Consider the following 15,661-nt stretch of genomic DNA (forward strand, 5'->3'; position numbering starts at 1 on the left):
TAACATCATCAGACACACAGCCATGGGGCCTGGCCCTATTCTTCCTGCTTTGAACGACCTGGGATTTGCAAGATGGTCAGACGAAGGACAGAAAGCTGGGGGGAGAACTCTGGCCTGACCCTTACTGGACAGTTCTATTTCCCACTTTACATTATTTCTGATGGTCAGAAAACGTGTTTTTACTAGATGTGTCTTCACTTTTACAGAAACACAAAGATAGACCCTGAAAGCTGCAAGCTCTAGAACCCAACTGGACCATCTTATTTTTACTGGTCCCACAAGTCCGCCCTTGACAGAGTGCACTCCCCACTTATCCACTGGTATTAGAAACTACCCTGACAGGCTTCTGCCTTACACAGGTCCGAGCTTTCACAAGTTTTTCTGTATAACTTTACTCTGAGGATATACATTTAAGATGGAGTTTGTACTTATGTTAAGCTTGGTAAACACCATGGTATAGCTACTATGTGTCCACAAAGCAAGGTTAAAGGACTCCTTCAAGAGACACAAAACGCCCCACTGACTCCATTCCCGCCACCCTCAGCTCCCAATACAGATAACTACCATTGGGCTGAGGTTAAGAACTTCCCTCCTATCCCTTTTTACAAAGTGTCCTGTGTCTGGGACGTCCACAGGGCACCGACACTGATGGGCAGAGTAACCAGACCCTGGAGAGCCCAGGCAGGAGGATTTGGCTGAGACCATGTGAAAAGCAGCAACACTGAACAGAGCAAGGGTGGGGCCTAGAAGACCACATTCTGGATGAGCTAGAAATGACAAGCTGGTCTGCTGAGGAAGGCACCTGCCCTCTCACCTGTCCATCAGCACCAGGTCATCCTTCAGAAGGGAGCACTTGGAGTTGGGCCACATCACGCTCACCAGGCTGCCGGCATGCAGCTGCTCATCCTGGTGGAGGGCATGGGCCAGCTGGTTCACGGTCTGATGGGAGAGGAGGGAGCGAACAATCAGAGGAAGAGACACTTGGCTGGACTTGCTGCACTGCCCAGCCACAGTGCAGTGGCCCGAGACTGCTGTCCCACCATTAGTCCTGTCCTTTCATTCCACACATACAATGGTCACAGCTAGGACTTTTAAGAACCAACTAGTCTCCACTCCTTTGCTTTTTTGTTTTATTTTCTGCTGTTGTTACTGAGACTAGACACAGCAGTAAATACACCAGTTCAACAGTTCCTACATTATACAATTCAGTGACATTGATTAGAACCTTCAGCTTGTGTACCCATTCCCACCCTCCTTTTCTAAATTGTTCCCCTCTGCCCCAAGAACATAAGTTCACTGCTCCCTAAGCTTCCTATCTTATTCTTTGAATTGCTGTTTTCAATTGGACCAGAAAGGTTAAGTTCTTGAAAGAGCACAAGGCTTGAGGAGACGTCTGGTAAGATGGCAGACCAGCAGATGCACTCCACAGACGCAATATAACAAAGACTGAAAGACCAACTGAAACAGACATATGAAAATCCTGGAGCCCTGAATTTCAGAAGAAAGGTTAGAGAAGTGGATTGAGTGCTTGCTAGGAGGAGAGGCTGAGCAGAGATGGTAAGAGAGGAAGACTGATTAGTGAACAGCCGCACAGCTTTGATGTACCATTTTAGTGTCTGCATTCAGACGGGCTTGGGACCTACAGAACCCACAGAGCCACCAGACCAGCATTTAACCAGGCACCCTACCCTCAGCTTCCCTGTGATCCTAACAGACACTGAAACTAGCTCCATCAAGGGCCTCCACAAATTACTTCCAGATTGAACGTCCTGAACACAGATAACACCAAGGTACTCTATCTAGGGCCAGAAACGCCACTGTCTTATCTCTCCCACACTCACCTCTTGAGATTGTTAGTTAACAGGAGCCCACCAGAGTTTTTTCCTCTTTGGGTCCAACAGCTACACTATTGTTTTTTGTTTTTCATTGTTTTCCTCTTGCTGTTTTTTACTTACTCTTTTTCCTCATTCTTCTCTTTCCATTCCCTTAAATTTTCTTCTATCTCTGCTTTTGTTTTTCCTTCTTTTCTTCTCTCTCTCATTTCCCCTCTTTTTTCTTTTTCCCTTTTGATCTTTACTGTAGCGTAGTGATTACGAATTTGGCTGGGAACTGCAAAGTCAGAAGTTCGAAACTACCAGCTGTTCTGCAGGAGAAAGATGAGGCTTTCTGCTTCCGTAAAGATTTCCAGCCTCAGAAACAGGGTCGCTTTGAGTCAGAACCGACTCCACGGCACATGACCACCATCACTCTTCTCTTTTCACCTTCCCTCTTTCTGGGTTTTCTAAGTGCTATTTTTATTTCCTCCTTTTAGTTTCTCTTCTCTAGCTACATTTTCCAGTCCCTCTTTTCTCTCTGTAGTTATTATACTCTTTTTTTTTCTGGTCCTGCCTTTTTTTTTTTAAGTTTTTATTGTGAATTGAGTGATAGTTTACATGGCAGAACATGGGTTTTATACTCATAGTTTCATTGCAATTATTACAATCTCCTCTATACATTATCATTCAACAGTATTTGCTTCTATTGGTCCTGCCTTTTTAAATTGTTTTTCTTTATTATTTTTTCTTTTTAGTATTGATTCCGTGTGTGTGTGTGTGTGTGTGTGTGTGTGTGGTGTCCTCTTTCCCACCCAACAGAAGATGGCAACCATGTCCATACAGCCTAGTCACAACCATACTCTCTGCAGCTCCACCTACTGGGCAAGAGCTCCTATACCACCTGATCAACAACAGTAGCCAACTGCAGCCAAATCCATGCTAAACTGAGGTACACAAACTGCTAACAAGAACAGTTTACACACTTCCATTCACTAACTATAGTCACAGGAGACAGTTGGTGACAGTCTGAGAACACACCAACATACAATCACCAATTAAATACAAATACTACAACCCCACAATGCCCCGGGAGTAACAATTTTAGCTCACATGAATAAACAAAAGAGAAGGGCACAAACAAATGACCAAGACGCAGATCCAAAAAACATTTCTGAGGAAGATAAGGTAATGGAACTAACTGAAAACCAATTCAAAGGAATGATATTTAGGTACCTTCAGAGGACTGACAGAAAGATCGAGGAAACCAAGGAGAACACAGAAAAAACTTTAAAAGAATTCAGGAAAACACTATAAGAACAAACAGAAAAAATAAATGCAAAATTTGAAATAATACAAAACCTGCAAATAGAAATCCTGAGACTTAAAACTAAGATTTCAGAAATGGATAATACATTGAAAGGGCAAAGGTCTAGATTCAAAGCAATAGAAGCCCAAATTAGTGAGCTTGAGGATTCATCTCTCAATACCAGTATGCTAGAAAAACCACCAGAAAAAAAGAATGAAAAAAATCTGAAGACAGTCTAAGAGTTATGTGGGATACCGTGAAGAGGAACAGCTTACGGGTGATTGGAATTCCAGAACAGAAAGAGACATTAAATATTACAGACAAAATTGTATAAGAATTGTTGGAAGAAAGCTTCCCTAACAACATGAAAGATAAGAAGCATACAAAAAGCTGAATGAACCCCAAACAGGATAGACCTCAAAAGAAAGTTACCAAGACATATCATAATCAAAATTTCCAAAACCACAGAGAAGGAAAGAATCCTGAGAACAGCTCAGGAAAAACAAAGTTACCTACAAGGGAGAACCAGTAAAACTAAGCTCTGATTTCTCAGCAGAAACTATGCAGGCAAGAAGGCAATCGGATGGCACACACAAAACTCTGAATGAAAAAAACTGCCAACCAAGAATCACATATTCAGCAAAGTTGTCCCTCAAATATGACGGTGAAATCAGGACATTTCCAGATGAGTAGAAATCAAAGGAATTTTTAAAAACAAAACAATCTTTACAAAAAATACTAGAGGATGCTCTTTGGACTGAGAACCTTTTGTTCAGGATTCATCTATAGAATCTTTAATCACAGTGTTCAGCAATGACAGCCAGCATCATCCAGTTCTGGTCTCATGGTAAAGGAAGCAGGTGGACATGCAGCCAATAAACCACAAGTTCTATATCCTCCTCGTATTCCCAACTGTCATTCTTCTTCCTCTGCTGTTTCATGCAAATACTAATTGCTATTCCCTAGTTGGCCACTTCAAGCTTTTCAGACCCCAGGCACTATTCAGTGAACTGTTGTTGTTGTTAAGTGTTGTGGAGTCAGTTTCGACCCATAGCAACCCTGAGCAGGGTTTCCAAGGCTGTAAATCTTTATGGGAGCAGAAAGCCTCATCTTTCTCCCAAGGAGCAGCTGGTAGTTTCGAACTGTTGACCTTGTGGTTCGCAGCCCGATCTGTAACCACTACACTACCAGAGCTCCTTATTTCAGAGAACTAAACAAGTTATCAGGCCAATTCACTGAGCTGTCCCATCCATGACCCTTAACTTCAAACCGAAAAACAAACCCCATGAGGGTTTTGCCTCAACATAAGCAGCCTCAACAGTTACCCTTTTTTTTTTTTTTTTTGGCCATTTTTGCAAATATATCTGCCACATAACTTTTTCCAAACCAATTTTACAGGTGTGCAACGTCTTGACAGCAATAATATGATCAGCTGGGCAGCCCTACCCTTAAAGCGTATGCTTTGTGCAGCTACTCTCCTCCTTTAAGCTTCTTTCCTGGATGTCTTCCTCAAACTGATTAAATCTTTCTAAACCAAAATGAGCATCTGGCCCCAAACAAGGGCTCAGCTGCCTCCTAGAGAACTACAACTCCCTGAGTCCTTAGCTGAGGGGCCAGAGTCACAAGAGTAACTGCAGGAATTGTTCCGGCAGCAGCACCCCCAGGAAGAGCAAGCCCACTCGCTTCCTTAGTTAGCAAAGGGCAAAGTTAACCAGCTGCTATAATAAGCAGGGAGTGAGGGGGCCTGATGTTCGGCCTTTCCCGCAACATTACTGACCCTCCCTAAAGCCCTCACATCTCTAAAGAGGAACATCTGAAACAGGGTCTCCCATATTCCACATGTAGGGAGGCACTGCCCTCTCCTCAGTCGGTGCTGGTCTTAAGGGTAGAATGAAGGACCTGACATTCTCCATCCGCCACAGTCTCCCACAGCACCCTCACCTTGACGCTCTTCTTCTCCTCTGAGCCATCAGTGAGGAGGAAGGCTTCATGGCCGTCTGTGCCCTCCACCCGCAAGAAGCAATTGGTGGTGTGGCCGATTCCAGAGGGCAGAACTTTGTCCCAGAGCATGGCATTGATCACAGTGCTTTTCCCGTTGCTCGTCCTGGAGGAGACACTGCTGTCAGTGATGCTGAGGGAGCCGTGCATTTGGTTCTCACAGTGCTGTTCTTACCTGGAAGCCCAGGGTCACGTGCTATGCACTCTCACCAGTATGGAAAAGGGCCTGCACACAGCAGGTGCTTACTAGTCATTAAAATCAAGGAAGAAGGAGGCTTTGGGTGGTGCAAACAGTTTAGTGCTAAACTAGAAACGTACCCAGAGGCATCTCAGAAGAAAGGCCTAGCAGTCCGCCACAGAAAGGTCACAACCTTGAAAACCCCATGAAGCCCTTCTACTCTAACCGCCAATAGCAACTACAATAGTCTGACTAAAGCGTTACATGCTTAACCAATATTCTATAACACAGGGTCAAGAAACTTGTCTGTAATAGGCTAGATAATATCAAGGAAGAAATGCCTCTGTCTCCATGCTTGTGCCGGGTTCCTGGAACATCACTTCAAACCAACACTGCAAGGGGCTTGAGGAATCCAGCCGAGCCAAGTCGTCTCGAGACTATTGCTGTGTCTCCTCAGGCTAACCCACTGCTTCTCTACTGGAAACTGCTGACTCACCCCCAGGGCGGCCTTCTTAGACTAGCAGTGTGAAGTGACCCACTGTCCGTATTTTCCCTGCTCTTCTTCCCATATTCCCAAAGTCTAGCCTAGCTCTGAACTGCCTGGCTGGAGGGAAGGCTACTTTGGCATCCTGGTCTCTCACCCCTTTCCTACATTCTGGTCTTGAAAACAGCTCTTCTCCACACTCATCTGCTCTGAGTGTCAGAATTTTCAACCTGGGCCAAGCAGAGTCTCCCTTGCTCTGAGCTTGCAGCATTGCGACCATGTTACTTGCTTCATGGGTAGGAAAGGCCTCACCTGCCATCACGAGGTCCCCTAACTCACCTATGTAAGACGTGGACTCCCAAGGTCAGGGGGAAGAATGACAGCCCAGGAGAGCCTAGGGGCAGTGATCAGGGGCAGGACTCGAGGCACGGTGACTATTCCTCATCACCCAACCTGTCTGGGGGACTGTTGGTTCCTGAACTGGATTTTACTGTTTACTAAAGGTGTCCCTCAAAGAATCTCTGGGTGTTACAAATGGTTAGTGTGCTTGGAAGAAAGGCCTGGAAATCTACTTCTGAAAAGATGACTATTGAAAACCCTACAGAGTATGGGTCTACTCTGACACACATGGGGTCTCTAGGAATCCAAGTCAACTTGAAGTCAGCTGGTAAGCTAGTGATTCGACCTCAAAGTGTCACAGGAAGGAAAGTAGCTGCTCCTGCCGTGGGTCAGCATCAACTATGAAACTATACAAAGTGTCTCTCTCCCTCCTAGCCAGAAAGAAAGGAGTATGAGGGCTTCAAGCACTCACCGGCCAAAAAAAGCGACTTTCATGTGCCGTCGAGCCAGCACCTCGCTGATGCCTCTCACTTTGGACAGGTAACCTTTGACATCCAAAACCTGCTCTTCGGTTGTGACAGGGTCCAGCTCTGCATTCCTGTAGGTGTCTGCAAGTGTGGGTTGAAAGTGGGTCACCATATCAACAAAAGGGTCCACAATCACAATTGCGAAGAGACACAGCACCTTGCTGTGGCCAGATATTCCCCTGTGGCTCTCTCTATTTCCTGACTTTATAACCTCAGACAAATGACCTGTCCAGGTCTTAGTTTGCTCATCCATCACACTAAGAAAATGACAGCATCTGTGATTCTTGTGTGGATTCAATGAATTAAAGCACACAAAGTGCTCAGAACAGTGGTGGGGACATGGTGAATACTCAAAATGTTACCTGCCATCGTTACTTATTTTTTATTTAAATACTTACCAAAATGTTCGTGGTACACATCAGACACTGATCTAATCAATTTACAAACATGGTCTCATTTATTCCTTGTTATTAGCATGTCACAAAGATAGCAAATGGCAACGTTTAGACCAGACTCTGAACCACTCGGTGCAATTTGACAAGGTCCTATCCATCTAATCCTGCTTAGTGATCCAGTCTCTTCTCTTGCCACCTTCCGGACTCCCACACCACCCTCCCCCTCCCCCTCCCCCAAACTTGACAGTTTCCTCACCCCTCTGAGCTGGGCACAGGCTGCCTAGGTCCCTTCCCCTAAACCTCCTGCCATGGACGGTCTGCCTCATTCCCATGTAGCCTCATCCTTCCCACATAGCTTCAGGTCTGCCTTAGACCACACAACCTCCAGGAAGCCTTCCCTGATGCCCAGGCCTGTTAGGACCCCTCGCTGTGCTCTCAGAGCACCTGCCTCCCCCTCCCTCATCTGAGCACTGCTCTCAGCACCGGGTGACTGCAATCTTACCTGTCTGTGTCACCTACCAACTGAGGCCAACCAGGGCCTGTCTGCTCCCAACACTGGGCTTGCTCAAATGGTTGCTAAATGAATGGACACTGGCTTCCCCCAAATGCCCAGACAGGCATGGGATAACAACTCATCACAGAAGGAGTGACTGAGGCTAGACATGTCCCACTCCTCCATCTGGAACTTGAACCCAGTGGAAGGAGATGGGTGTTTGGCCTTTTTGGCAAACTCCTGCCACCTGGTGGTCAGTCCCAACCCTGAGCACACAGTGGCATTTCAGAGACAGCCCGGCAAGCTTCTTGTGCAGCTGATACCAAGAACGGAGATTCTTCCTCATCCTCCAGTCACCTCTTCCCCACTCAGCACCATGGGAAGGATAGCCACAGCATGGCCTCCAAAATGCCCCTCAGATGAGGCAGCTCTATAAGCTCCATGGGCTGTCAAAGACTGGCAACCTCTTGTCACCTGCCCTTTGGGACAGCCCCCCGGCAGTAATCTTCCTCCACTCCAGATCATCCAATTCTCTCCTTCCACTCCACTGAGAGGGGAGGCCTCTTATTGCCACATAGAGAATTCAAAGCACCCACTCTGGTCACCAGCCCTAACCCCTGTCATTAAGCACGTGTTCACCCAAAAATCATGTGCAGAAATGACTCAGGTCATCACAGAAAGTCACTTTTGAGCTCTGGGAGGGCAGCAACCTGCTCTGCCCATCTCTGCACACCCAGGGCTCAGCGTGCTGCAGGGCACACCACAGCTATCACTAAATGAATCGAAATCATTTCAACTATCAGTTTCCCAACTTCAATTCAACAAACATCTAAGGGCAGAATGAGGGGCAAGAATCTGGACCAGGGACCTTTCTTTAAAGGAGGCCTCATGTCAAAGCCTGAACTACAAAACAACCAGACACCACGCTGTTCTGGTTAGAAGCCGAAAGTGAAGAGAAGGGTATCTTCCTACAAGAGGTCCACCCTGGAGCACCACCAGTGAAGAGCTAGAGTTCTGCCAGGCCAGATCTGAAAATCCCTGGCCTCACCTAAGCCCCTCTGTCACACACAAGGGAAACAAGAACACATGGGACTCAGCCACTGGGTCTTCTGACAGTCTCAGAACTGGGAGCCTTCTAGATAGATAGGAAGCCTGAACAAGCTAGAGATGAGAGCTTCCTAGAGGTGGGCCCAGGAACCTGTCCCCGCTGCTGATAGAGCTCCTGCCGAGCTCCAATTAGTAACTAGTAGGAGAGGTACAGGTGATGTAAGTTTCCTATTCATAGTCTTGCTGCCAATCTAAAAATATCAAGGAGAGAACATTCTGATCAGGAGTAACTAACAGCCAGTGTCCAGTATTAATGGCAGTCCAAACCGGGCCAAGGAAAACACATGGGCTTCGATATCAAAGACACCTGACTGAAGCCCAGGTCTGTCACTTACAAGCTATGAGGTAACTCTCAAACTTCAATCTGCTGGTTTTTAAACTGGGGAAAAGATTCATCTATCTCTCATAATTAAATAGAACATTGCCATTGTTGTTTAGTGCCGTTGAGTCGGTTCCGATTCATAGCAATCCTGTATAGGGTTTCCAAGGAGTGGCTGGTGACTTTGAACCTCAGACCTTTAAAGTCCAGTGCATTAATCTGCAGCGACACATCAGGACTCCACCACTGAATCCCTAAATATATCTTTAACTGGCAGTTCGCTTGCCTTCCTTGTCTAATCCCCCAAGCCCAATTCCACATGATTCCAAGAGCATTATCTTGATTGCTACAGCCCATCTGGACATGAGGTCCCCAAGAACAGGGCCGTTTCTCCCACACCCAGATCCTGCTGAGCAGACACCTGCCTCACCTTCCAGGAAGGTGGCACTCTCCTGGATGTATGCCCCCAGCTGCTCAAAGATGCCATTGATCTTCTTCTTGGCAGTGACGAAGTGCTTGAGTGGGGAAGCATTCACCTCAGCCATGTGTCTCTTGTCCTTCTTGACTGCGACGATGGAGTTGCATCGAGAGAAGAGCAGGGACATTTCGCTGCAAGAGAAGACAAAGTGAGCAAACCCAGGACCACCTAGCCCAGCATGTCCTTTGAGGAGTATGGAGGGGTGCAGTGAAGGGGAAATGGAACTAGTAGCAGTTCCACCAAGACTAAGGGGCTCTCTGGGTCTAGATCAGGGGATGGTGAGGTAAGAACTGGCATCTCAAGAAGAAGGGTGTTATAGATTGAATTGTCACCCCAAATAAGTGCGTAGATCCTAACCCCCAGGCTTGTGGTTGTAATTCTATTTGGGAGTGGGTTGTCTTCGTGGCGTTAATGAAGTAGGATTAGTGTAGGGTATGGCAGTGGTTGTGGTTATGTGCCATGGAATCAGTTCCGACTCATAGTGACTCTGTATAGGGTTTCCGAGGCTGTAAATCTTTACAGGAGCAGAAAGCCTCATCTTCCTCTCGGAGAACTTCTGGTAGTTTCGAACTGCTGACCTTGAGGTTAGCAGCCCGACTTGTAACCACTACGCGACCAGCGCTCCTTAGTGTAGGGTATAGCTTGAGTCAATCTCTTTTGAGATATACTGTTGTTAAGTGCTGCTGAGTCGGCTCCGGCCCATATGGACCCTGTATAGGGTTTCTAAGGAGCTTGAACCATCAACCTTGCGGTTCAAACCAACTTTGGAGTCCAGTGCACTAACCACAGTGTCACACCAGCAAGCATAACAGAGATGCAAGAAGAGATGCCCAGTCACATGAAGATCTCCTAGGAGGAGAAAGAAGCTCCAAGAGATAGGGGGCCTTCCTCCAGAGTCCACAGAGAGGAAGCCATTCCCCTAGAGCTGCCACCCTGAATCCAGACTTCTAACCTCCTAAAATGTGAGAAAACACGCTTGCTTGTTGAAGCCACCTGTAGTATTTCTTTTACAGCAGCACTAGATAATTAGTAGGAGAAAGGGAAACATGATGAACACCATTAATGCTACCAAAGCATACATGCAACAAACGCTAAACGTTTATTATATATATTTACCACAATTTACATAGAAAGCCTAAGGGTTCCGCTTCCCTCTTTCTCTTCAGCCAGGTGGCCAAGCGGCAGACACAGAGAGGCAGATCTTTGTGAAGACCTTGACGGGCAAGACCATCACTCTGAGGTGGAGCCCAGTGACACCATCGAGAATGTCAAAGCCAAAATCAAAGACAAGGCGGGTATACCCCTGACCAGCAGCGTCTGATTTTTGCAGGTAAACAGCTGGAGAATGGCTGCACTCTCTCACACTACAACATCCAGAAAGAGTCCACCCTGCACCTGGTGCTGCGTCTGCATGATGGCATCATCGAGCCTTCCCTGCGCCAGCTCGCCCAGAAGTACAAGTGTGACAAGATGATCTGCCATAAGTGCTCCGCTCGCCTCCACCCCCATGCTGTGAACTGCCACATGAAGTGTGGCCACACCAACAACCTGCACCCTGAGAAGAGTCAAATAAGGACTCCTCTCTGCTGGCTCCCCTGCCTCCTGCTAGTGGGGTTCTTCTGAGCCCCGTGGCCTTGGGCCTTCAATAAAGTTTCACTTTCATTGAACCGAAAAAAAAAAAAAAAAAAAAGAGCGAACCTAAGGAGGGATCCCTCAGGACACCTGGGCCCGGCCCCACCTCACAGCGCATGGGCCCAGAGCGCTGGAGTCCACACCGTGGATTTAGGCCTAGTGCTGGCAGGTCGGTGACTGTTGAACAGTGACAGGTCCTGCCTTCACCACCTCAGAGCCTCAGGAAGGATTTTGGAGGTAACACAAAGACAGCCTCTTCTGAGTCTTTTGTGACAGAAAATAAACTATTTCCTATACATCACCCAGCTGAGAAAACGCATGGAAACCCAGTGTGAACAACATGGCCCTCAGTGTCACACTTCCTCAGTCACTCCACCATCCAAGAGCCCAAAGGGCCTGATTCCTAACAGGAGTTTTTTTCTTTCTTCTTTGGTATGGTAGAACAAAGAAGGGTAATCTTCAAGCGAGGGAGAGCCACTTCTACAATTTACTGAAAACCATTTATTGGTCTCTTTTATTATAAAATACATCCACTGTTTGTTGTTGTTAGGTGTTGTTAGGTGATGGCAGTTCCAACTCATAGCCAACCTATACATAACAGAACAAAACAAAACCCTACCTGGCCCTGTGCCAACCTCCCAACTGCTGTTAAGTTTGAGCTCATTGCTGCTGCCCTGTGTCAGTCCATCTCATGAAAACGACAGGAAAAACCAACCCGTAAGCCCACCCTTCTTGGATAAGCACTGTTAACATTTTACTTATCATCATACAGTCTGTTTTTGTGTAGGGAGCTCTCCTGCCCTCACTGAGTCACACACATCTTTGTAACTTGTTCTTTTATTCCACAGCATTGTTGTTGTTGTTGTTATGTGCCGTGGAGTTGGAACCAACTCATAGCGACCCTGTACAGGGTTTCCGAGGGTGTAAATCTTTACGGGAATAGAAAGCCTCATCTTACAATATTAGGGGCTGTGAGACTTGACTCTGAAGTCCCAGAAGTCTTTGGACAACAGAGGTAGACATACCAGAGAAAGCAGTGGCTGGGAATCCATCCCCTGCCAGGTACCTGCTCAGAGTCCCACTGTGGAAAGAACTACCTTCCCAGGAGAGCCCTCAGATCCTGGGAAGTTCAAAAACAGTCCCTTCCCAGGATGAGGGATAGTGTGTGCAGCGTGTGTGTGTGTGTGTGTGTGTGTGTGTGTGTCTCTCTGCAGCTATGTGTGTTCCTGGCTCTACCCTTTCCAACACCCAGGAACATTCTTGTCTGGCCACTCCCTCCCCAGCCACCTAATCAGAGCCATCAATCCTCCACCCACCTCAGCATTCAACTCTCCCTAGCACATACAAGAATTCTCTACAGGATACCAAAGGGTGTCGAACAAGTTCCTCAGAAAAAGAACATCTGGAAAGAATGTGTGGAGTGAATGCCACAAGTGGCTCTCGGAACAGACCTTCCCAAAGAGGAAGCAGAAAGACAAACCTACAGGGAGATGAGAGCCCACATGCTCTGTCCAAAGTCAGAAATGATTTTGCACTGTTAATGATTTCTGGGGAAATGGAGAAGGCAGTGATCTTACTTCCATTTCTACCTTCCTCCTGAGAATAACACAAAGCTGCCAGAGGTGTTTTCTGAGCACAAAGGCCACGTGTCAAGAGGTAAAGTAAGAGAAAGAGTAGTGCTCTGAGAAGGGGAATTGAGAATGAAATGACACACTGGCTCCTCCACAGCTGACAGGAGAGTGCCCTGAAATCAGGCGCACCCTGGCCAAGAGGAACGCTGTCAGAGAAACCAGCAGGCAGGCAGGCCTCCCAAAGGCGAAGAAAAGGAGCCTGGGCATAGTGTTGTAGATGAGAGATTTTGGTATCAGACAGAGCTGGGTTCAAATCATGACTACTAGTTGCAAACTCGAGCAATGTATTTCACTTCAGACTCTTGTTATGATACCCTCAGAAGAGGAAAGGTAGACCTTAGAAGAGGAAAGGTCATGTAAACAACATGCTTAGCAGTATAACAAAAGCTCAGAGGTAGCATTAATGTTAAAAACCGGTACTATGGAGACAGAGATGATGACGTGGAGTGATGAAATGACTGGGGACTTTGGACCCAGAGAGGGAAAGGGACTATGGGCGGAAAACTGGGGGGAGGATGGGGAAGTGTAGGGAGAGGGTTTCTGGGATATACCCTTTGGGTGGCTGAGGATGCATGGAGGGCATTGGAACCATGGCAGTGAGATGATATACAATGGAATGAATGTAAAACTAAAGTTCTCCCATGTAAACTATCATGTAATTCACAATAAAACATTAAAAACAAAACAAAACACCGGTAATAATAATCAACTCTACCAGTAAGCTCACAAGACTCTCCCTAGAACACCCAGTAGTCTGGAGGGCAGGGCAGAGGCAGTGCCACCACCACACCCACAGCTCCTCAACCTTTGCTGCTGCCGTCACGGCCAGTGAGTACCAGGTCTGCTCAGTGGTCAGAAGCAGCCGGGCCCAGCCCAGAAGGGATGTGTCTGCAGACAGCAAGTTCTTGGAGATCAGCTGAGCTTTGAAAAGCAGGTGCTTTAAGTTCTGGTCATTGGTGATAAATCCAAAGAAAATAAAACTAAAAATGTTAGTGGTCAGGAAGTGTAAGATTCAAAGACATGCACAATAGTAAGCAAGAGCTTAATGGGTCAAGGTTACAAGGCTTGTTGGGAGTTAGTTCCACTGGACCATCAGCTGGCCTCTGGCCTCGCCATTACTCAGCCTGCAGCTACACGCCCCGACGCCCTGGGTGAACCCTCCAAACAGTGATTTCTCTGGATCTGTTCGTTCCCTAGCTAAAACTCCATGTCTGCATTACACATCACGCTGCTTTTAGTCTGGAAGCTTCTTCCCTTTTTCATCCATTTGGCACACTCCCACCTGGAAGTATTTTACATCCAACTCAAGCATCACCCCCTCTGGGAAGAGTTTCCTGACACCTTCATGGAGGACAGAGACCATACCAGACCACACAACCTGTCTCTCCTGCTAATCCTTGAGCTTCTTGAGAGCCAGGTGCTGGGGGGTGAGGAGGAGAGGGTGGGGGTACCATTTTATCCTTCCATCCCTGGAATACACAAATTCACTTTTTCCTTAGAAAGCAGCTTTTGGCTAAGTATCTGTTTCTTACTATTTGGAACCCAGTGAGTAAACAGAGTTGAACAAACCTTTCAGGATCCAGGATTTAATCCTTCAAAACAGCAAGTCAGCCATACACATAGGCATGAAAGAAACAAAGTTGCGAAACACACACTGACGCCAAGACAAGGACCCTTATCTCAAAGCGTCACTGCTGGCTTCCAGCATGATGGGAAGTAGCAAGGTTCCTATGGCTTCTCTGGAAAGCCCTGATAGTCCCTACCTCACCGCAGGGCTAACAGCAGGCCTGCTGGGCTTGTTTTCCAAGCGGAGCTGGGCCAGAATCTAGATCTAATATCAGCCACACCTTAAGCGGCACAGTTAGAGCTATTACAGAGGCCTCAAAGTGCTCTTGAGATCATGATTTCTCAATAGTTTAAGATAGCTTAAGGCAGCATTTCTCAGTGTGGCCCACAGAACTCGAGCTGTAGCAATGCTGCCTACAAAAAGGAGCTCATAGTTGACTCAATTTGTGCAACACCATATGCTGCCACCAACCCCACTGTGCATGAGCTCCATGAAGGCTTTGGGAGGCCCTGTTGTAAAGATACCAGTTCACCATATTTCATTTAACGTTTCACAGATCTATCTGACCAAGAGGAACCCTTCTGCACAACAGACTATAAAATTCCTAGGATGGCTTTGGGAGATGGCTTGTTTATCCGGGCCGTCCCCTACTTTCATCCCCAAAGAGTGCCATGGGCACAAGATTAACCGCTTACGACCTAAAGCAAATTCTAAACGGAAACTGCTATTGACACTCCAAAGTCATCAAAAGCTTTGTTATTAGTGGGAAAATATTAGGCATCGTGGGTGTGCGGGGAGCAGCAGCATAAATCATTCCAGCTGTGTGTTTGGGTCCCCAGCATAGTCCCTGAATCCACACCAGCTCCTTACCCAGCTTTATGCACAGCAACTCCTAGCAGGGAAAATAAAATGGATCCACGCTCGTCTGCTGGCACAACTGGAACAGAGGAGACGCTGGGAAATTGAAACAAAAGAGTGTACAGGGTAGAGAGGCAGCTGAGACTCTCAGAAGAGCTGTGACAAGCTGTGACAACCCTATGCTGGACAGAGAGGGAGAGGAGAAGACCCAGCACAGCAGAGAACACACAAAGGAGATGGAGACTAAGATGTCACGGAGCCCAGGAAATTCCAGCCACTTTCTGAGCAGTCAATGTTTACTGAGGTTCTCTTCCCAATGAAATCCTCCATGGAAGTAAAATGGTGGTTGTTGTGGACCATCGAGTCGATTCTGGACTCGTAGTGACCTTTTAAGACAGAACAGAATTCCCCCATAGGGTTTCCAAGAAGCAGATTTACATATTTTTCTCCCACAGAGCAGCTGGTGGGTTTGAACCACTGATCTTTCAGTCAGAGGCCAAGTACCTAACCACTGTACCATCAGGGCTCCTTCGAG

General features: G+C 46.9%; 1 protein-coding gene and 1 pseudogene across 3 annotated transcripts in view; one reads left to right on the forward strand and one right to left on the reverse strand.

Annotated features, from left to right (window-relative positions):
* Window positions 1–15,661, reverse strand: part of MFN2 (mitofusin 2) — a 29,116-nt gene that overhangs the window by 10,837 nt on the left and 2,618 nt on the right. For all 3 annotated transcript variants that reach the window (XM_006866377.1, XM_006866376.1, XM_006866378.1), the window contains 4 exons: window positions 9,391–9,569; window positions 6,592–6,727; window positions 5,062–5,224; window positions 815–939 (listed from right to left, as the gene is read on the reverse strand). In XM_006866377.1, the coding sequence (XP_006866439.1) occupies window positions 815–939; window positions 5,062–5,224; window positions 6,592–6,727; window positions 9,391–9,565 (599 nt within the window). In that variant the 5' untranslated portion in view covers window positions 9,566–9,569. The remainder of the gene's footprint in view (window positions 1–814; window positions 940–5,061; window positions 5,225–6,591; window positions 6,728–9,390; window positions 9,570–15,661) is intronic.
* Window positions 9,617–11,061, forward strand: LOC102823353 (annotated as a pseudogene).

The sequence above is a fragment of the Chrysochloris asiatica genome, unplaced genomic scaffold (assembly GCF_000296735.1).
Source record: "Chrysochloris asiatica unplaced genomic scaffold, ChrAsi1.0 scaffold00090, whole genome shotgun sequence".
NCBI lineage: Eukaryota > Metazoa > Chordata > Mammalia > Afrosoricida > Chrysochloridae > Chrysochloris > Chrysochloris asiatica.